At 43.4% G+C, this 23,863-nt stretch overlaps 1 protein-coding gene across 1 annotated transcript in view; it reads left to right on the top strand.

The window, feature by feature from the left end:
* Window positions 1–23,863, top strand: part of LOC149467201 (phosphatidylinositol 3-kinase catalytic subunit type 3-like) — a gene marked incomplete at its 5' end in the record, with an annotated part of 189,300 nt that overhangs the window by 11,666 nt on the left and 153,771 nt on the right. The window contains 4 exons of the mRNA XM_089672075.1: window positions 2,521–2,590; window positions 16,456–16,520; window positions 19,220–19,304; window positions 22,223–22,297. Of these exons, the coding sequence (XP_089528201.1) occupies window positions 2,521–2,590; window positions 16,456–16,520; window positions 19,220–19,304; window positions 22,223–22,297 (295 nt within the window). The remainder of the gene's footprint in view (window positions 1–2,520; window positions 2,591–16,455; window positions 16,521–19,219; window positions 19,305–22,222; window positions 22,298–23,863) is intronic.

Below are 23,863 nucleotides of genomic sequence, written 5' to 3'. Positions count from 1 at the left end.
TGTCTCTTCCCTCCTGTGGGGTCTCCGTGAGGCTGGGGTAGGCTTGCAGAGTCTAGTCCCAAAGGTCTCGCCGAAGCTTGTGATCCCTTGCAGACTACCCACCGGAATGAATAGGAGCTCCCAGCATCCACCTCTTAAACTGCTGCAGGATGATCCCCGGTCGCCTTGGCAACCGGGAGGGGGAAGGGAACACTAGACCCCAGGGAGAATCAGGCTGGTGACATGGACATCCTGGGGGGCAGGAATGATGTCTGCATAGATGAAAAGCAAGTTGGGAGGTGTGCAGAGAGCTCCCAGCCAGCTGGCCGGGAGGGAGGGGGCCCAGAGTAATTTGATTTGGTCATTTGGCCTAGTGACACAGGGGACAATTGAAACAATACAGAGCAGGACACTGAGGGCATGTGATACAAGGCATTAATAAGGGGATTAATAATTGGCAGGCTCCCATACCGTGACACTCTGCTATAAGCATGAATCACATCTGACAAGTTTCCTTGACACCAAGAGAAAAATGGTGACAGGGAGGGACCTCCAGCAGCGTGATATCCTCAGCCCTGTTCCTGTGATGTGTGGAGACCAAATTATATATATATATATATATATATATATATATATATATATATATATATATATATACACACAGTGGGGATCGAAAGTTTGGGCACCCCAGCTAAAAATTTGTATTAATGTGCATAAAGAAGCCAAGGAAAGATGGAAAAATCTCCAAAAGGCATCAAATTACAAATTAGACATTCTTATAATATGTCAACAAAAGTTAGATTTTATTTCCATCATTTACACTTTCAAAAGAACAGAAAACAAAAAAGTGGCGTCTGCAAAAGTTTGGGCACCCTGCAGAATTTATAGCATGCACTGCCCCCTTTGCCAAGCTGAAACCTGCCAGTGTCATGGATTGTTCTCAATCATCGTCTGGGAAGACCAGGTTATGTCAATCTCAAAGGTTTTAAATGCCCAGACTCATCTGACCTTGCCCCAACAATCAGCACCATGGGTTCTTCTAAGCAGTTGTCTAGAAAACTGTAACTGAAAATAGTTGACGCTCACAAAGCTGGAGAAGGCTATAAGAAGATAGCAAAGCGTTTTCAGATGTCAATATCCTCTGTTCGGAATGTAATTAAGAAATGGCAGTCATCAGGAACAGTGGAAGTTACAGCAAGATCTGGAAGACCAAGAAAAATATCAGACAGAACAGCTCACAGGATTGTGAGAAAAACAATTCAAAACCCACGTTTGACTGCACGATCCCTCCAGAAAGATCTGGCAGACTCTGGAGTTGTGGTACACTATTCCACTATAAAGAGATACTTGTACAAATATGGTCTTCATGGAAGAGTCATCAGAAGAAAACCTCTTCTACGTCCTCATCATAAAAATCATCATTTGAACTTTGCAAATGAACATATAGACAAGCCTGATGCATTTTGGAAACAAATTCTGTGGACCGATGAGGTTAAAATTGAACTTTTTGGCCGGAATGAGCAAAGGTACGTTTGGAGAAGAAGGGGCACAGAATTTAATGAAAAGAACCTCTGTCCAACTGTTAAGCATGGGGTTGGATCAATCATGCTTTGGGGTTGTGTTGCAGCCAGTGGCACAGGGAACATCTCACGAGTAGAAGGAAAAATGGATTCAATAAAATTTCAGCAAATTTTGGATGGTAACTTGATGCCATCTGTGAAAAAGCTGAAGTTAAAGAGAGGATGGCTTCTACAAATGATAATGATCCTACACACACCTCGAAATCCACGGGGGATTACATCAAGAGGCGTAAACTGAAGGTTTTGCCATGGCCTTCACAATCTCCTGACCTCTCAACATAATTGAAAATCTATGGATAGACCTTAAAAGAGCCGTGCGTGACAGACAGCCCAGAAATCTCAAAGAACTGGAAGACTTTTGTAAGGAAGAATGGGCAAAGATACCTCAAACAAGAATTGAAAGACTCTTGGCTGGCTACAAACAGTGTTTACAAGCTGTGATACTTGCCAAAGGGGGCAGTACAAGATATTAACTCTGCAGGGTGCCCAAACTTTTGCAGACGCCATTTTTTTGTTTTCTGTTATTTTGAAAGTGTAAATGATGGAAATAAAATATAACTTTTGTTGACATATTAGAAGAATGTCTAATCTGTAATTTGGTGCCTTTTGGAGATTTTTCCATCTCTCCTTGGCTTCTTTATGCACGTTAATACAAAGTTTTAGCTGGAGTGCCCAAACTTTCGATCCCCACTGTGTATATGTGTGTGTGTATATATGTATGTATATATGTATATGTATGTATGTATGTATGTGTATATATATATATATATATATATATATATATATATATATATATATATATATATATATATATATATATATATATATATAATTTTTTATTTTATTTTTTTGGGGGGGGGGGGGGCGCTTTAGATGCAATAGAATTTTTCTACTCCTATATTGTGTACATGTATTGATGGAATTGTTCGCACTTCTCAATGGATTCATTTCTGTCTTACAGCTTCTACGGAAAGAGAATCTCGATCTCAAGTTAACTCCTTACAAAGTCCTGGCGACAAGCACAAAGCACGGTAAATGCTCCCTTGTTCCTTCACCAGAAAACGTCAGCCATTACCTGAAATAATGTAAAGACATTATACATCTTCAAATATTTCATGAACTATGTATTAGTGCAGTTATATTCCCTGCGTTTGCCTTACCTTGATGGGCTTATATGTTGACTGCCGGTTGTAGTGTCATGGCTGATCAGTTTGTCCATGTATTCATTCTTCTTCTGGGTCAGGTATCATCCAGTCCATACCTTGCCATTTTCTCTGTTGGACCACAAATGTGTGAGTGCTAATGTGATGAAATCACATCTTCCCGCTTTCCTCTTCATTGCTCTGCCTGCTTGTGTCTAAGATTTAATTACTGTGCAGCTTTCACCTGCAGAATACTAGACCTAGAGACCCAGGGATAATGGGATATGTAGTTTCTTCCCAGGAAATGTCAGTTCTCAGACTACAGAGGTCATCCGTTAACCTGTGCAGTGCCATGCGGCTTACCTAGTGGAAACACAAACAAATGTCAGCCTACATTAGAGTAAATCTTCGCATTCCTGTGGCAGTGTACAGACCAACAAAACGACACCATGAAACTACATGATCAATGTACATCTTATGTAGGTGAAAACATAAGGTGCAGTTAGGAAGGTTTAGAATTCCTTTTTAAGCATCTTATTCACGACTGATATTTCACATTTGGGAGGAAACTGGTAACTATGACTAGATCACTAGCTTTTTAAAGCAGAATTTCACCTCAAAAGGGAGATGCCACTCATCCTCCTCCTGATCCTCTGTCATTAATGTAAACCTTTTTTTTCTTTTCTGGAAGCTGGTACCCATTAGTGATAAGTATCCCCTTTCACTCTGCCCGCCTAGGTGAGCAGAGCGGAAGTTCACCCTACGACACAGGTCCCAGGAGTCTGTGGAACCATTAAGAAAGTGATGTGTGTCTTGTGCATGCGCATGCAAAGTGGGGAGCCGGTTGTGTAACAGCAGGAAGTCACAGCTGGCTTCCCACAAGCAAGATGGCGGCACCGGAGACACAAAGGCTTGCAAAGAATAGTCCCAGGTGATGACACCGCTGGATCCCTGGGCTTGTAAGTGTCCTGTATATTAAGCCTGGGTTCACATATATGCGGTGCGGTAAACATCATGTGATTCGCACAGGAACTGCACCGCAGTACTGTGAAAATCGCTTGCAATTTGTGCCTGGTGCAATTGGAGCCGTACATTTTGTATGGCTCTAATTGCACCGGACCCGCACCAAAAATGTGCAGGACCCTTTTTTTGGTCTGCACTAAAATCGGATCAAATGGGGATTCACATTTATGTGATCTGATTTTGCACATCGCACTGCATTTTGTCGACCGATTTCGGGGTGTTAACATAAATACCCACACCGGTTCGCATGATTGGGGTGCAATTCTGATGAGGTGCAGAAAATGCTGTAAATTCCGCATTGCATCAGTGTGAACCAGGGCTAAAAGTCAGTAGCTACAGTATTTGTAGCTGCTGACGTTTGTGTTTGATTGTTTTTTGTTTTTTTTTTTTGGGGGGGGTTTTTTTGTAGCCGACTGATGCTTCTCTTTAACAATTTGCCGCCCGCCCTATGGCCAAATGGCGGCCGGCAAATGTCATCAGCGTTCCGGGTGGATGCCATATGCCATATCCTCCTACACTTGCGCAGATTGCGCTCCTGCAGAGCCGCGCAGCGGCACGATCTGTCACCGGCCGTGTACCTCGGACACGGCCGATGACAGATCTGAGTACCGGCCCCCGTTGCCGGTACCATGTGACCTGCTGTGACCAATCACATCAGGTCACATGACAGTTGTATACAATGGATGGCTTCATTCATGCCATCCATTGTATACTAGTGCCTAGCTGTGAATGGTCACAGTGATCACATACACATGTCATGTGATTAGCTGTGGCCAAATCACAGCTAAGCACAAAAAAAGAAAAAAAAAAAAAACCTGAATGAATCGATGTCATTCAGGTAAATGCTTGCTTATAGCAAAGTAATTCTTTGCTATAAGCAAATTGTGTAATAAAAAAAAAAATACTGATCACTTATGATCACTTAATATGGTAACATTGTACTACTTTGGTCATAGTGAAATATGAAAAAAAATTAATAAAAAAAAAATTTTTTTTTTTCTTTCATACTGTCACCAGTCAGTGTCCCTGATCACTGCCATGCCAGTTATATGATGATGCTGTACTGCACTGGTGTCAGTATGTAAAAAAAAAATAGTGAAATAATTTTTTTTTAATTGTTTTCAAATACAACTTCAAAAAACTCGCCATGCCTCTTATGAAGTATGTCGGACTGTCTACTTTGCAAAAATTGGTCATTTGGGGATATCTGTACTGTTCTGACATTTGGGGATATCTGTACTGTTCTGACATTTGGGGGATATCTGTACTGTTCTGACATTTGGGGGATATCTGTACTGTCCTGACATTCTTGGACCTCAAGAAATTAGGTTGGCTGTCAGTACTTCAGGATTGATCAATATTCAGATCTATACCATAGTTTGTGAACGCTATAACTTTCCTACAAACTAAATAATACATCCTAATTTGGGTTATTTTCACCAAAGACATGTAGCAGAATACATCTCGGCCTAAATTTATGAAGAACAATTATTTATTTGTAAACTTTTATAACAGAAACAAAGAAAAACGTGTGTTTTTTTTCAAACTTTTTGGTCTTTTTTTGTTAATTTAGCAAAAAATAAAAACCCCAGCGGTGATTAAATACCACCAAAAGAAAGCTCTAGTTGTGTGAAGAAAATGATAAAATTTTAGTTTGGGTACAATGTTGTATGACCGCGCAATTGTCATTCAACGTGTGAGAGCGCTGAAAACTGGCCTGGGCAGGAAGGGGGAAAATTGCCCGGTATTGAATTGGTTAAAGAACCTCCTAAAGAAAAAAAAAAAAAAGTGTTCTAATAGATATATGCAGATAATACTTGCAGCAGTGATTTTTGGTACATGTATTCTTTAGCTCACAAGTCTTCTCTTTATCGTTCATTGAGAGACATGGCTGTCGATTGACAATTTACCAGAAAACGGTGGGAGTCATGCTGCTTTGTACATGCATACTACTGTGTTTTTTGTTTTTTTTTGTTTTTTTTTTGCATGAGCTTCATATACTGGTTTTGTTTCTAAAGGTTTGTTCACTCCATGGTGCAGAGACGTCGATTATTTTGCGCATGTTTTGTAAGGGCAAAACAAAATCAATTGTTCTCTGTGCCCTGTTCACACTACAACAGTGGTAACACGCGCAGATTTTTTTTTTTTTATGTGCAGGAATCTGCAATGTGTATAAAACTCATTGAAGTGCGCGTGAAAACTGATGTCTGCACGTGAAATCTGCGTGTCAGTTTCCATCAGTTTTTCTGCATGTGTGGTGTGAACGAGGCCCTAAATGAATTCAGGGAAAATAATTTTACTGTAAGTACAAATATTCTAATTTTCTAAAACAAAGTTATTTATATACAGTGCTTTAGCAAACTATGGGGTCTATTTACTAAAATTGGTGCACCTCACCATAAAAAAAAAAAAAGAAAAAATCCGCTTCCAGGTTTTATTGTCAAAGTTTAATTGAACCAGCGGAAGATAGAAGCCGATTGGCTGCACCACATTGAGTGCTCCAGTCTTAGTAAATCTCCCCCTATGTCATCCAGTTTTGGTTTTCGATGTAGTTAAAAACCCAGCTACAGCTTTTCTTAACCCCTTCCTGGAGCCTCCTACTTTTTTTTTTTTTAAATTCCTTTTTATGCATACCTTTTTTTTTTTTTTAAAGAGACCCTGTCACCAACTTTAGAAGATTATAGGCAAGTAAAGAGAAAAATCAAGGTTTTTAAATAACTTGCATTGATTTTTTTTTTTTTTTTCTTAAATGCATTTTTATTCACTTGCATGTTGCAAGTGAATAAAAATGCATTTAAGAAAAAAAAAAAATCAATGCAACTTATTTAAAAACCTTGATTTTTCTCTTTACCTGCCTATAATCTTCTAAATAACTTGCATTGATTTTTTTTTTTTTTTTTTTTTTTCTTAAATGCATTTTTATTCACTTGCAACATGCAAGTGAATAAAAATGCATTTAAGAAAAAAAAAAAAAATCAATGCAAGTTATTTAAAAACTTTTTTTTTTTTTTTTTTTTTTACATGTTTCCTTGAACTTGCATGGAAATTTGACCATAATCCCTATTATGGGAGTGTCTGATTATTCTCTGTGCTTGCCCAGCTCCTCCACCCCTCCCCAGTTTCCCTTTTTATACCCTTTTATGCAGCTGCTGGAGCTCACAGGAGAGATGGCAGCACCCAGCAGCTGCCTCAGGGCTTTTATATCTGATATCTACACACGGGCAGATTTTACAGGCAAATGACATGCATAAAATACAATGACTGCTTATATAAACATATGGGTCGTGTGGTCCTTTCTCATGCATTGGCAGTGGGTGGTCCTTACTTTTGCACAGAACAGTGCTTATGTAGTGATGTATGAGCGCAATTTCATGCAGTACTGAGAGTCCAGGCTACATGATGATGCACCCACAGGGGCTGTGTCCATCACATTCCGGGCTTACAGGAAGCGGGTTAAATGATCCTGGCGGTCCTTCAGCCTGGAAATGGGCCAATGCTGTAACTTGAAGTGCGTCTGCAAGGTCCCCACGGGAGGGCTATTGCAACAAAGCTGTATGTATATATGTATGTACAGTTGTGTTTAAAAATAATAGCAGTGTGTTGAAAAAAGTGAATAAAACTCAAAATCCTTCTAATAGCTTTTATTTCCATCCACACAAATGCATTGGGAACACGACACATTCTATTCCAAATGAAATCATGAAGAAAAATACATCAAATTTGTTAAAAAAATTGAAGAAAAGTGAATATTAGACGGTTCAAAAAAATCGCAGTGTTTGTATTCTTCTTACAAACTCAAACATTCACTATATAAACTGAAAAATGTTTGAAGATTTTGCTTTCCTTTGAATGACTTCATGAATATTTGGTTGTAGTCGCACTGTTTCTGAGAACTGCTGTACATCTGTGTTGCATGGAGTCACCCAACTTCTGGCCCCTGTGATCAGGTATTCCAGCCCAGGATGATTGGACCACATTCCACAGTTCTTCTCTATTTCTTGGTTTTGCCTCAGAAACGGCATTTTTGATGTCACCCCACAAGTTTTCTATTGGATGAAGATCCGGGGATTGGGCTGGCCACTCCATAACGTCAATCTTGTTGGTCTGGAACCAAGATGTTGCACGTTTACTGGTGTGTTTGGGGTCGTTGTCTTGTTGGAACACCCATTTCAAGGGCATTTCCTCTTCAGCATAAGGCAGCATGACCTCTTCAAGTATTCTGATGGATTCAAACTGATCCATGATCCCTGGTATGCGATAAATAGGCCCAACACCGTAGTATGAGAAACATCCCCATATCATGATGCTTGCACCACCATGCTTCACTGTCTTCACAGTGTACTGTGGCTTGAATTCAGTGTTTGGGGGTCGTCTGACAAACTGTCTCCGGCCACTAGACCCAAAAAGAACAATCTTACTTTCATCAGTCCACAAAATGTTGCGCCATTTCTCTTTAGGCCAGTCAATGTGCTCTTTGGCAGATTGTAACCTCTTCAGCACACGTCTTTTTCCCAACAGTGGGACTTTGCGGGGACTTCTTGCAGATAGCTTGGCTTCACATAGGCGTCTTCTAATTGTAACAGTCCTCACAGGGAACGTCACACCTTCTTTCATCTTCCTGGAGCTGATTGTTGGCTGAGTCTGCGCCATTTTGGCTATTCTTCTATCCATTCCAATGGTAGTTTTTCGCTTTCTTCTACGTCTTTCAGCTTTTGGTTGCCATTTTAAAGCATTTGCGATCATTTTAGCTGAGCAGCCTATCATTTTCTGCACTTCTTTGTTTTCCCCTCTCCAATCAACTTTTTAATCAAGGTACGCTGTTCTTCTGAACAATGTCTGGAACAACCCATTTTCCTCAGAATTTCAGAGAGAAATGCACTGTAACCAGCATGGACAACATTTGCTGCCTTCCTTCCTTAAATAAGGGCAATAATTGCCACCTGTTTTTTAAAGAATGAATGACCTCACTAATAGAACTCCACACTGCTATTATTTTGAACACGCCCCTTTCAATGAGTGATTCAATGACACAGAATCAGCAGCATGCATGTCATGACTGTTGGGTCTGTTGGATTTCTATTACTCTACTACACCTGCTAGGAAATTATTTGCCATGTAGAAATATCATTTCCACCAAAAACAGTGATTGATCCGGTTAGTGATGTCTGACTGCTATTATTTTGAACACAACTGTATGTGTGTGTGTGTATGTGTGTGTATATATATATATATATATATATATATATATATATATATATATATATTAAACATTGAGTGTAAGACAAAAAAGGTAAAGCAGCTAGCACAACATGGCAAGCACTCTGTCTCCACCAAAACAAAACCCTATAATATCAATGTGCAGTGCTAATAAAAATGTGTTTATAATCAATGATGACCAATGTGATAGTAGAAAAGAAAGGAAACATCATAAAAAAGAAATAAGGAATTTTGAATACTCCAATGAAAAAACAAAACGGACGGTGTAACAAATGAAAATATATAAGTCCTCGAAGTATCATAATCGTCCCAAAAATAGTGATGTGATCAAATCAACAAAATGTAGTGACTTCCGCAATGCACTCACCAGAAAGTAGCAACCCCAGAGCGCAATGACACTAAGGGGTGTTCCTTCCTCCTAGAGGGCAAGCTCATAGACCGAGCCCAGAGACAGTATCCTATAGTGTAGTATGTTTTTATTAAAAAGATGGCAGCCACGTGGAGCATAAAATCATCAATGAATAAAAAACGCTTACAAAGATGGCCGCCAGGTCATCACGCGTACGCTGCGACGTGACGTCAGCACGTAGGTTCCTCCCCAACGTGAAATAAAATCTTTTTTTTTTTTTTCCAATGGCTAGGCAATGGATTTTATGAATATATATGCAAGATCCATATCTGTGGGACAGCTGGAGAAGGAGAAAATCACTGTAGTTGTTGCTGGTACTACAGTGATATCTAAATAGGCATCACTCCAAATGCCTACCCTTCTTTTTTTTTTTTTTTGTGTATATGAAAGGAAGCATCATATAAAGTACATGCACAAGCTCTCCTCACAATTCCTCTTTCTAGACAAAGGCAAACTTGTCGGCTACAAGCGTCGTCTACATTTTCTTAAGCACAGAGAGGAGGTCCAGGCATCCATATACATGCAGAGATACCAGAAAAAAAGCCCTTCAGCTGCATTGCTGACGATATGGCGGAGGTAGCAATCACAATGTTTCAGAGTAAAAACCCCCTTCTCAGGTGAGATCCACCCAACTGTTTCTACGGCGATCACCATTGTCTTTCTAGGTCCTGTGCACGAGAGGCTTACTTTCTGCATAGCGAATACATGGGATACACTCACTTGTCACAGCCACCATTCCACCATCACAGAACACCACCTTATTTTTTTTTTTTTTTCAGTTAATACAAGGCATTCTCTGATTGGATGAGTAGAATATTATGATGTCACCTCTCCACCTGGTCCAATCAGTGAGTGGCTTGTACTCCTTGAATAAAATACAACGTGTTATGTGAATGGCAGTTGTGCTGAGCGAGCGCCCCATCTGTGGTTACTATGCAGAATGGCAGCCGCTTGGCACAGAAAACTGTGGCCTTCATAAAATACCCCTTAAAGATTAGTTCCACCTATTTCACGCCAACATTAGCTTGTTGACTTCGAAATGCCACATTTTAAATGTATTTGTTAAAGTGGTTGTAAACCTCAGACATGAAATATGAATGAAGCATATCCCTCTATAGTGTGTACTTGTCTCAGTCCAGAGCATATCCCTCTATAGGGTGTACTTGTCTCCATCCACAGCATATCCCTCTATAGTGTGTACTTGTCTCCATCCAGAGAATATCCTTCTATAGGGTGTACTTGTCTCCATCCACAGCATATCCCTCTATAGCGTGTACTTGTCTCCATTCAGAGCATATCCCTCTATAGGGTGTACTTGTCTCCATCCACAGCATATCCCTCTATAGCGTGTACTTGTCTCCATTCAGAGCATATCCCTCTATAGGGTGTACTTGTCTCCATCCACAGCATATCCCTCTATAGCGTGTACTTGTCTCCATCCACCGCATATCCCTCTATAGGGTGTACTTGTCTCCATCCAGAGCATATCCCTCTATAGGGTGTACTTGTCTCCATCCAGAGCATATCCCTCTATAGGGTGTACTTGTCTCAATCCAGAGCATATCCCTCTATAGGGTGTACTTGTCTCAATCCAGAGCATATCCCTCTATAGGGTGTACTTGTCTCAATCCAGAGCATATCCCTCTATAGGGTGTACTTGTCTCCATCCAGAGCATATACCTCTCTATCGTGTACTTGTCTCAATCCAGAGCATATCCCTCTATAGTGTGTACTTGTCTCCATTCAGAGCATATCCCTCTATAGGGTGTACTTGTCTCCATTCAGAGCATATCCCTCTATAGGGTGTACTTGTCTCCATCCAGAGCATATCCCTCTATAGCGTGTACTTGTCTCCATCCACCGCATATCCCTCTATAGGGTGTACTTGTCTCCATCCAGAGCATATCCCTCTATAGGGTGTACTTGTCTCCATCCACAGCATATCCCTCTATAGGGTGTACTTGTCTCCATCCACAGCATATCCCTCTATAGGGTGTACTAGTCTCCATCCACAGCATATCCCTCTATAGGGTGTACTTGTCTCCATCCACAGCATATCCCTCTATAGGGTGTACTTGTCTCCATCCACAGCATATCCCTCTATAGGGTGTACTTGTCTCCATCCACAGCATATCCCTCTATAGGGTGTACTTGTCTCCATCCACAGCATATCCCTCTATAGGGTGTACTTGTCTCCATCCACAGCATATCCCTCTATAGGGTGTACTTGTCTCAATCCAGAGCATATCCCTCTATAGGGTGTACTTGTCTCAATCCAGAGCATATCCCTCTATAGTGTGTACTTGTCTCCATCCAGAGCATATACCTCTCTAGCGTGTACTTGTCTCAATCCAGAGCATATCCCTCTATAGTGTGTACTTGTCTCCATTCAGAGCATATCCCTCTATAGGGTGTACTTGTCTCCATTCAGAGCATATCCCTCTATAGGGTGTACTTGTCTCCATCCAGAGCATATCCCTCTATAGCGTGTACTTTTCTCCATCCACCGCATATCCCTCTATAGGGTGTACTTGTCTCCATCCAGAGCATATCCCTCTATAGTGTGTACTTGTCTCCATCCACAGCGTATCCCTCTATAGGGTGTACTTGTCTCCATCCACAGCGTATCCCTCTATAGGGTGTACTTGTCTCCATCCACAGCGTATCCCTCTATAGGGTGTACTTGTCTCCATCCACAGCGTATCCCTCTATAGGGTGTACTTGTCTCCATCCACAGCGTATCCCTCTATAGGGTGTACTTGTCTCCATCCACAGCGTATCCCTCTATAGGGTGTACTTGTCTCAATCCAGAGCATATCCCTCTATAGGGTGTACTTGTCTCAATCCAGAGCACTGTCATTTCTGTCTGTTGCTTCATTCCTCTGCTATCAGCATGAATCGCTTCTGATCATTTTTCCTGACACCACCTGAAAAATGGTGATAGGCAGGGAGCTCCAGCAGATTGACAGCCTTGGCTGTCTTCCAGTGAGCTCTGTGGAGGGGGCATGTTCCTCCCCTCCAATCAGCTCTTAGAGCTTTCCTCACTGAGCTCTGCAGAGTGTAATTTTTAAGCCTCCCACCCCTTTTTTTTTTTTTTTCATGAACTTGCAGACAAGGTTTATAAATTCAGCACTTTGAATGGATGTGAAGAAGAGGACACTGCAGATAAAGAGGTACAACATATGTAGGAGGATTTGTTTCATTTCTGTGTATCACCTGAGGCCAGTCACCTCACTGGGTACATGGAAGGGTTTACAACCACTTTAAGTCTTCCCTCACTCTAAGTAGCTGTAAATCTTCTCATTCTGGCAGATCCGATCTGACGGATGCTCTGCCTGTCTGTGTCCAGTATTACGGTTAGCACTCCCGTCAAGTGTTCTGCACCCGGCCCTCTGTTTATAAATAGAGCAGTCGGGGATTTCAGGAAGACCTGTATACATAATTCAAGTGCTCTTTCTGAGGACATTTTAATAGTTCCATTGTTGGGTTAAGAACCGTTATTGTACCTTCGTGTTCCTTAATGGAAATCTCAGACAAAATGAGCCTTCCCTGACTCTGCAGAAGGAGGAGGAGGCGGCGGCACACCAAATGGATGTTTGTTCTCCTGTTTTGTTCGAGAGCAGCTGTTCGCTGAGGGAAAAAAAAAAGAAAAAGCCTTTTAATGGACTGAACAAGACATTAGGAAATTGAATTGTGGGGGATTTTAAAAATAGTTTTTAGAGTTGTCGGTTTATTTTATATTTAACCTCTTGCTGACTGCGCTATAGCCAATGACTACAGTCCGGTCATCCAGTTCTGAGAGGACGTCCTATGACTTCCTCCCGAACAGCGGCTGCTGCGGTACACACCCGGCGCTCTGTGATTGCTTTGTCCGGTTCCCTTTTACCACGTGATCAGCTGCGGCCAATCACAGCTGATCACTATGCAAACACAGTTGCCAGTTATCTGCAGCACTTTCCTGACGCTGTCACAACATGAGGAAAGCATTGCCGAGTAACCGGCAAATGTGAAAGGAGACATCTACACTAATAATCGGGGCACTAATTGCGGCCCAGGGGCGGACTGACCATTTGGAAACTCTGGCACTGCCCGAGGGCCCGGGGTCAGTAGGGGCCCCCATGAGATGCCCCTGGTACCTTTTTCATAGGCTTTTTTGAGTTTGGGCAAGGACACGGGCCCCATGATCCCCTATTGCCCGGGGGTCCCATGAGTTGTCAGTCCGCCCCTGGTGCAGCCCCAAAAGTGCCCAGCAGTGCTGCCTATCAATGCCAATGTATGCCCAGCAGTGCTGCCAATCTGTTCCGCCTATCGGTGCCCATCATTGCCACACATCAGTGCAGTTGTTGGCTTGAGCTCTGCTAGGCCATGTCGTTGGCTTGAGCTCCGCTAGGCCATGTCGTTGGCTTGAGCTCTGCTAGGCCATGTCGTTGGCTTGAGCTCTGCTAGGCCATGTCGTTGGCTTGAGCTCTGCTAGGCCATGTCGTTGGCTTGAGCTCTGCTAGGCCATGTCGTTGGCTTGAGCTCTGCTAGGCCATGTCGTTGGCTTGAGCTCTGCTAGGCCATGTCGTTGGCTTGAGCTCTGCTAGGCCATGTCGTTGGCTTGAGCTCTGCTAGGCCATGCTCACCAGTTCTGTCCACTCCTTCCTCTAGGTAATTCCTTACCAAGTCTTGTACTATGGGGGCATCTGTGTGTGCATTCCAAAGATGTGTCGTGTGTCAATAGACACACATGGCATTGGTAAGCCACGCCCTCACTTTCTCCTGACTGACAGCAGTAGGAGCCTATGGCTTTCACTGCTGTCATCTGTGATCCCAGCAGGTGAGTGGAGCGGTGCTGCAGCTGAGACAGTTAAGGTGCACTGACAGGACTGACAGGAGTTGGGTAAGTGCTTAGGGATTGGGGTGAAGTGGGGGGGATAAGAGGGGTTAGAACAGGTAATGGGGAGTTTTTTGTTTTTTCTCCAAACAGCTAAACTGAGAGATGGTAAAAAGCGTACACCCAGTAGATACACAGTGGCTCCTTACATTGTCCTTAGACAAGAACACAGATCTGTTTTTTTAGCTAGCAGTGTTGACAGAGAAAATTTCTGTACATTTCAATTTAAAGTAGCCATTTGTTGGTGAACTGAAAATTTTCCGGTAGGATGGGTAAAAACTGATTGAAAGATACCGATCAGCCTTAACTTTGACCACCCACCTGACATTAAGTAGGTCCCCTTTTTGCTGCCAAAACAATCCTGACCAGTTGAGGCATGCACACCACTAGACCTCTGAAGGTATGTTGTGCCATCTGGCACCAAGCTAACAGTAGTTGATGCTTTTAACTCAAGTAAATTGCAAGTGGAGCTCTCCATGGATCAGACTTTTTTTCAGGCCAAGTCAATACCTTAAACTCATTGTGTTCCTCAAACCATTCTTGAACCATTTTTGCAGTGTGGCAGGGCACCTTTATCCCACTGAAAGAGGCCACTGCTATCAGGGATACGGTTTCCATGAAGGGGTGTACTTGGTCACCAACAAGCAAGCCATCAGTAGCAGATCTTTTAAGTCCTGTAAGTTGTGAGATGGGGCCTCCATAGCTCAAGCTTGTTTGATCTGGAATATTTGTATGCCAAGTCAACACCTTAATCTCGTCGTGTTCTTCAAACCATTCTTGAGCTGTTTTTGCAGTCTGGCAGGGTGCATTGTCCTGCTGAGAGGCCACTGCCAACAGGGATAGTTTCCATGAAGGGAGTACTTGGTTACCAACAATGTTTAGGCAGGTGGTACATGTCAAGGAACATCCACATGAAAGGCAAAACTCAAGGTTTCCTAGCAGAACATTGCCCAAAGCCTCACACAGCTCCCACCTACTTGCCTGGATTCTGGTGCCATCTCTCCCCCAGATAAGCAAAACAAATTCAGCCAGCCATCCATATGATGTAAACAAAAATGTGATTCATCAGACCAGACCACTAGGGATGCACCAAAATTTTGTAAAAAAAAAAAAACAGGTGCCGAAAAAACCCTGCTGCCGCCACCACCACTCTGTAGTTCTCAGCCTTCATTGTGAAACCATCGAACGATCCCAGCACTGGGCATAGAGATGAGTGAAGGAAAGATGGCCTCATCTCTATGCCCTTGGAGGACAGGAGCAATGTCACTTCCAGTTCCTGCCATATTTTATTATTATTTTATTTTATATTTTACTAATTATTTCTATCACAAGGGATGCATGCATTTCTTGTGATTAAAAAAAGGTTTAATCACTTATTATTAAGGGACAGTGCAAAAAAAAAAAAAAAATGTAGTGTTCTCTCCCCCCCCCATCCTTGCACGTACTGGTGAACGCATACACAGGCCATGCCCACATATGTAAATGGTGTTCAAGCCACACATGTGAGGTATTGCCACAAACTTCAGAGCAATAATTCTCGCACTAGACCTCCTCTGTAACTTTACACTGCTAACTTGTAGAAATTTTTAAAGCATCACCAATGGAGATTAAGTATTGTAGTTTCACGCCATTCCACGAGCGTGCACAATTTTAAAGCGTGACATGTTGGGTATCCATTTACTCGCTGTAACATCCCCTTTTCATATGTTACAAAAAAACTTGGGGTATATATTGTTTTTTTTCTTTGTTGTTTTTTTTTAATCCAAGTGTATTTTTTCAAAAAAATTATATATCAATTTTTAAAAACTGCGCATTTCAGTTTCGGTTTTCGGCCAAGTGCATTTTGAATTTTCGGTTTCAGCACCAGAATTTTAATTTTTTTGCACCACTACAGTCCACCATCTTCCATTACTCTGTGATCCAGTTCTGATGCTCACGTGCCAGCTGTAGGCACTTTTGGCTGTGGACACGGGTCAGCATGGGCACCCTGACTGGTTTGCAGCTACAGCAAACTGCTATGCCTATTTTTTTCTTCTTTCAACACATCAACTTTAGGGACAATGTTTATTTTCTGCCTAATATATCCCACCGATATTTGGATGCCATTGTAACAAAATAATCGGTGTTATTCGCCTAACCTGTCAGTGGCCATACATTTATGGCTGATTGGTGTATATTCTTGATTGTATTAGAATTCGTCCCTAATATGATCTTCAATTTCTCTAACAGGATTCATGCAGTTTATTCAGTCTGTGCCAGTTGCTGAAGTCCTTGCCACAGAAGGAAGTATTCAGGTGAGTGTTTTGTGGCAGCGAGATGTTCTACAGCCCAGTATTAATCTCCGCTTTGGCATTAGAGGGCATTCAATGTTGAACACGTCTCTTCCAATCTCTAGGCAGCAAATCTTTCTGTAGCGCTCGAGTGACCTGAAAATATTTTCTCCTAAGCTGCCCGATTATTCCCACCAACAATGGCCAGTTGGTGTCCTCAGGGAGGACCACAGCTATAAATCAGCACACTGTTAGATCACCATGTCGTAGTGCCCATTTTGAGGGGGAATCCCTTGCCTGTAATTGGTTTCACTGGTAAAGAAGTGATTCTTTTGCAGCAATGTGAAAATCTTTGTATTAAAATGTCAACCACCTTCATCCAATCCCACTGTAATATTCCTTGTATAGAACAGGAAGGGGATAGAAAAGGAAGGGGATAGAGTCCCCCTCAACTGTTTTTGCTTGGCATATTTGTGATTGAAACCAATCTGTTCTAATGAAAATGAGTATAATAGCTTGTGAAAACTAGATGTGTGTTTTTTTTGGTTTGTGTTTTTTTTTTAGTTTTTTTTTTTTTTTGTCACATAACCTACAGTGCTGTGAAAAAGTATTTGCCCGTTCCTGAATTTTTTTTCTTTCCCTGCAAATTTGTCACACTTAAATGATTCAGATCAAACAAATGTTAATATTGCACAAAGAACTCATAAAAAAATGCATTTTGTAAATGATTTCATTTTTTTTTTAAGGGTAAAAAAGCTGTCCTGGCCCAATGTTAACAAGTAATTGCCCCCCACCCTCCATCCCTGCTAAACCATGAATGAACTGTGATTAACCACATTTTTTGGAAAGCTGAATTTAAATTTCACCTGCCAGACCTGTTGTATCAAGAAATCACTTAAATAGAAGCTGTCTGACAAAGTAAAGCATTCTGAAAGATCTCAAAAAGCAACACATCATTCCACGATCTAAAGAAATTAAAGAACAAATGAGATACATGGTAATTGACACATATCCTTCTGGAAAGGGTTACAAAGCCATTTCTAAGGCTTTGGGATTCCAGTGAACAATGGTGAGAGCTATTATCCACGAATGGAGTAAACTTGAAAGAGTGGTGAACCTTCCCAGGAGTGGCCGGCGTACCAAAATTACTTCAAAAGCACATCGACTATGATTTAACAAGGAGGTCATAAAAGTACCCAGAACAACATCGAAAGATCTGCAGGCCTCACTTGCCTAAGTTAAGGTCAGTGTTCATGATCAGGGGCGGACTGACCATTTAGAAACTCGGACACTGCCCGGGGTCAGTAGGGGGCCCCATGAGATGCCCCTGGTACCTTTTTTCATAGGCTTTTTTGAGTTTGGGCAAGGACACAGGGGCCCTATGATCCCCTATTGCCCCGGGGCCCCATGAGTTGTCAGTCATGATTCAACAAAAAGAGACTGGGCAAAAATGGCATCCATGGGAGAATTCCAAGGCAAAAGCCACTGCTGACCAAAAAGAACAAAGGCTTGTTTCACATTTGCCAAAAAACTTCTTGATTATCCCCAAGATGTTTGGGCAAATATTCTGTGAACTAATGAGACAAAAATTTTACTTTTTGAAAGATATGCATCCTGTTACATCTGGCGTAAAACTAACATAGCATTTCTAAAAAAAAAAACCTCATAACAGTCAAACGTGGTGGTGGTAGTGTGATGGTCTGGGGCTGCTTTGCAGCTTCAGGACCTGGACGACTTCTCATAATTGATGGAACCATGAATTCGGCGTTCTACTGGGAAATCCTGAAGGAGAATATCTGACAATCTGTTTTGTGACCTCAAGCTCAAGTGCGCTTGGATTATGCAGCAGGACAATGATCCGAAACCCACCAGCAGGCCCACCTCTGGTTCAAAAACCCCCCAGAATTTAAGATTTTGGAATGGCCTTGTCAAAGTCCGGGCATATATCCGATTTGAGATGCTGTGGCGTGGCCGAGCATGATCATGCTTGAAAACCTTCCAGTGTGACTGAATTAAAACAATTCTGCAAAGAGCAGTGGGGCAAAACTCCTCCACAGCGACGTGAAAGACTCATTGCCAGTTTTCACAAATGCTTGATTGCAGTTGTTGCTGCCAAGGGTGGCACAACCAGTTATTAGGTTTTGGGGGCAATTACTTTTCCCTTAGGGTTGATTTTGACAGGTGCCCACTTCTGCTCCGACCACCAATGTTTGGAAGCGAAAGTTCTCCTTCCATTCTTCCTTCCTCCCTCCCTGCCGTCTTCTGGGACACTTGACTGGTCCCAGAAGACTGCGGGACCATTCCTAACGTGCAGCACTGCTCGTGGCTTCACCCACACCTATGATGCCAGGGACAGAGGATGGCCGGTGAGCACACCGCTAGATCATGGGACAGGTGAGTGGCTGTGTGAAGAGCTGCCTCATCAGGATCATTAAACCCCATATGGATCTGATTTGACCTCCTTCAACCATAAATTGTTGATGAGTCCAGCGCCTCAGTGATATATGTTCAAGGTTTTTATTGCCGTTTGTTTCATTATTGGAGATATTGGCAAATATTTCCTAAGGGGATACAGGAAAAGACGCATGTTTAGTGGAGTGGAGGTGTTAGAATGTCTTATCTATTATTTATTTATTTTTTGTCCTCCAGTGTTGTATTTTTTTTTTTTTTACCACTATAATTTTTCGTTACAGAAATCGTGACCAGTTTTTTTCTTTTTTTAGAACTTTTTCAGGAAACATTCTCCGAGTGACAAAGGGCCGTATGGAATAAGTGCAGAGGTCATGGACACATATGTGAAAAGTTGTGGTAAGTTTTAATATGAAATTTCAGTGAAATGTGTGTTTTTATAATGCATTGGTTTTGTAAATGAAGCTGCACCTGTCCTGGCCTAAAGTGCCTCATCTAACAATATTGCTGAAGTGCAGTTGCTGGTATGTCACTCTAGATCTAGAGGGGTGACTGAGGCTCTGTGACCAAGGTCCCTGTGGAGCCCCTTTTAACCGCCTCCCGCCCGCCATATAGTCCAATGACAGACGAAAGGCGGTTCTCTCGTTCTGGGAGGACGTCCTATGACGTCCTCCCATTCTCACCACGCATGCGCGGCGATCGGCGGTACGCTGTGTTCCTCGGACACAGCGGATCACCAATCCACGGAAAGAGCTGAAGGTGTCGGCTCGGTCATGTGATCAGCTGTGTCCAATCACAGCTGATCACATGTAAACAGGGAAATGCCGTTATCGGCATTTCTCTCCTCACGAGCTGTCGCGCTAACAGAGGAGAGGAGAGCAGAGCCGGTAATCGGCATTCCTCGGAGGGGACGTGCACTGGTCATCAGGGCACTGATCAGTGTGCCCTGATGATCTGTGTAGCCCCAGCAGTGCCACCTGTCAGTGTCCATCAGTGCCAGCTCTAAGTGCTCATCCATGTCACATCAATGCCACATATCCGTGCCTACCAGTGAACATCCATGCCACATATCAGTGCCCATCTGAGCTGCCTTTCACTGCCACCTAACAGCGCCAGTCAGTGCCACCTAACAGTGCCGCCTATCAGTGCCATGTATCAGTGATTGTCAATGCCCATCAGTGCCAGCTACCAGTGCCTCCTCATCAGTGCCAGCTACCAGTGCCTCATCAGTGCCCATCAGTGCAGCCTCATTAGCGCACATCAGTGAAGGAGAAAAATCACTTATTTACAAAATTTTATAACAAACTAAAATGGTTTCGTTTTTTTTTTTTTTTGTCAAAATTTTCAGTGGATTTTGGTTTAAGAAAAAATAAACCCCGAGGTGATTAAATACCATCAAAATAAAGCTCTATCTGTCACAAAAAATGATAAAAATTTCATATGGGTACAGTGTTGCATGACCACGCAATTGTCATTCAAAGTTTGACAGTGCTGAAAGCTGGAAATTGTCCTGGGCAGGAAGGGGGTATAAGTGCCCTGTAGGCTAGTGGTTAAACCATGGGCCCGGGACTTGACATTGCCTCTCCCATGCCCAAACTCCAGTTTTGTTAGGTAGCTGTCAAATACTGGAACATCCGTGAACAGTTGAGGTCTGGTCATTTGACAGGTAGAGTACTGGAGTGGACCGTGCATTGACAGAGGGTGAAGTACGTGAGCCTGTGCTGTGTGCATGCAAAGAGACCAGTTCCTTTAAAGTGGAACTAAAGTCCCTACTGAGAGTAGTTAGGCTTTTATTTGCAGATGAGACATGCAGTGTCTTCTGCAGTAAAATAAAGTGCCTGCCTGCCCGCTGTCTTTAGAATGTTCACTGAGCTGCACAAGAGGAGTGACGTCATTCCATGCCAGACAATGGAAACTGATGCATCCTAGCACTCGGAAGAAGCCGGGTAGAAGCGGTTGGTGAGGGATGTCAAACAGTTAACCCCTCGCCTACAGGGCACTTCTACCCCCTTCCTGCCCCCCGGGCACTTCTACCCCCTTCCTGCCCCCCGGGCACTTCTACCCCCTTCCTGCCCCCCGGGCACTTCTACCCCCTTCCTGCCCCCCGGGCACTTCTACCCCCTTCCTGCCCCCCGGGCACTTCTACCCCCTTCCTGCCCCTTCTACCCCCTTCCTGCCCCTTCTACCCCCTTCCTGCCCCCCGGGCACTTCTACCCCCTTCCTGCCCCTTCTACCCCCTTCCTGCCCCCCGGGCACTTATACCCCCTTCCTGCCCAGGCCAATTTCCAGCTTTCAGCGCTGTCACACTTTGAATGACAATTGCGCGGTCATACAACACTGTACCCATATGAAATTTTTTAACATTATTTTTTTTTTTTTTTTTTGAGACAGCTTTTTTTTGGTGGTATTTAATCACCTCCTGGGATTTTTATTTTTTCTTAAACCAAAAACCACTGAAAATTTTGAAAAGTTTTTTTTTTTCTTAGTTTTTGTTATACAATTTTGTAAATAAGTGATTTTTTTCCTTCACTGATGTGCGCTAATGAGGCTGCAGTGATGGGCACTGATAGGCTGCACTGATAGGTGGCACTGATGGACACTGATAGGCTACACTGATGGGCACTGATGAGGCATTGACAGGCATCACTGATGAGGCATTGACAGGCATCACTGATGAGGCATTGACAGGCATCACTGATGGGCATTGACAGGCATCACTGATGGGCACTGAAAGGCAGCACTGATACATGACACTGATATATGGCACTGTTAGGTGGCACTGTTAGGCGGCACTGGTTGGCATTGATAAGTGGCACTGAAAGGCAGCTCAGATGGGCACTGTTATGTGGCATTGATGTGCACTGGTATGCACTGATATGTGGCACTGATATATGTGGCACTGATGGGCACTGGCACGTGGCACTGATGAGCACTGACTGATGGACACTGACAGGTGGCACTTCTGGGGCCACACTGATCATCAGGGCACACTGATCATCCATGCCCTGATGATCAGTGTACATGTCCCCTCCACGTAGTCTCAAAGTGTTTATTATATATATTTAATGTTTTCAGGGGTGCTGAGTAATTTTTTAGCAAATGATCTTTACATGTAGGAGAGCGATGCCAGAACTGGCCTGGGTGGAAAGTAGTTAAAGAAAAGGTGATGTGGGAATTCTTGTGTTAAGTAGAACAGGAGAGAAGATGACATTGTACTGATCAGGGATTGTTTTGTCTTCTGGAAATGCCGACCCTGTAATTTCTCTGCCTTGTTAATAGTCAGTCATTGTCTCATTACACGGTATTCTTCCTTTCAGCGGGATACTGCGTCATCACATACATTCTCGGAGTGGGAGACCGACATCTGGACAATCTCTTGTTAACCAAAACAGGTCTGTAGTTCTTTTATTCGGTGCACATGTTGCATCTGCTTGCAGCAGAAGGGAGATGGTGCTCTGTGGATTTTTTGTAGCATGATGTCTCGGAGAGCCAGGAGATGTCTTGTCCGGGGTGTATACAGCACCCAGACTTTTTACATATACATTCCAGGGCCTCTCTTCCACCCCAGGAATACACCTGCCTCTGGCTACAATTATGTCGCCAGGTGAATCCCATTGAAAAACCTGGGTATGTTCCGATAGTGCTCTGTGGACTGCAGAACAGGCATGTTGAGCTTGCTGGAACTAAGGTTTGTGAAAATAGAAGCACACCACTGTTTGCAAAAAGCCACTGAACTGATCCCTGTGCCTTTTTAAAAGAGCAATGCGAGTTTCTACAAAAATAAACATTCATACTTGCCTATGTGGATGCATCCAATGCTGCATCTGTTCCCCCACCGCCTCTACACCCAGAACTGAGGAACCAAAGACCTCAGATCATTGATCTCAGCCTTCAGTAAGCAGAGAGCGGTGATTGTCAGTCACCGGCTCTCTGCTCTGCCCCTCCAGTGCTCACTGAAGTGCCGGGCTGTGAAGGGGTCAGGAGCGGCTGGCTCGGGGCTCTCAGTGGTGCTCCGAGAGGCTTAGCCATGTTTCGCTCAGGCTTCGGGGTGGATCCCAACAATATTGTTGGGATCCCTTCAGAGCCTGGACCCACTGTGTGACATCAGATGACTCTGGGGGTTGCAGGAGTGCAGAACTAGGTTCTTTGGTCACAATTCGCCTTTAAAAAGTTTGCTCAACCTTGGGATCCTAACAGCCACTTCTTGTTCCCTACTCTCAGACCTGTATATACAGGTTAATCACAATCTAGGAAAGCAGGAGATAGCTGCTGTACTGAATTCCTCTTGCAATGGAGGCTTTAGTATATTTTAGAAGGTCTGCTGTAGTATTGTATCAAGAGGCAGAGAAGGGGATTGGAAGATGCTAAGGATGGGTTTAGCAGAGAGAAGTGGGCAGAAAACAGGAGGGGAGGAGGTGGTGGAGAGAAGTGGCCGGAGAACACGAGAGGAGGCTGCAGAGAATGGGTTCAGCAGAGTGAAGTGGGCAGAAAACAGGATGGGAGGGTGCAGCATAGAGGAGGCAGCGGAGAGAAGTGGGCAGAATACAGAATGGGAGGGTGCAGCATAGAGGAGGCAGCGCAGAGAAGTGGACTGAACACGAGAGGAGGCTGCAGAGAATGGGTTCAGCAGAGAGAAGTGGGCAGAATACAGGATGGGAGGGTGCGGCATAGAGAAGTGGGCGGAGAACACGAGAGGCTGCAGAGAGAAGTGGGCGGAGAACACGAGAGGAGGCTGCAGAAAATGGGTTCAGCAGAGTGAAGTGGGCAGAAAACAGGATGGGAGGGTGCAGCATAGAGGAGGCAGCGGAGAGAAGTGGGCAGAATACAGAATGGGAGGGTGCAGCATAGAGGAGGCAGCGCAGAGAAGTGGACTGAGAACACGAGAGGAGGCTACAGAGAATGGGTTCAGCAGAGTGAAGTGGGCAGAAAACAGGATGGGAGGGTGCAGCATAGAGGAG

The sequence above is a fragment of the Staurois parvus genome, unplaced genomic scaffold (genome assembly GCF_062004578.1).
Source record: "Staurois parvus isolate SC_StPar_1 unplaced genomic scaffold, SC_StPar_1.0 ptg000119l, whole genome shotgun sequence".
Taxonomy (NCBI): domain Eukaryota; kingdom Metazoa; phylum Chordata; class Amphibia; order Anura; family Ranidae; genus Staurois; species Staurois parvus.
Note: the sequence above shows the minus strand (reverse complement) of the source record. Positions and strands in the feature narration are given on the sequence as shown.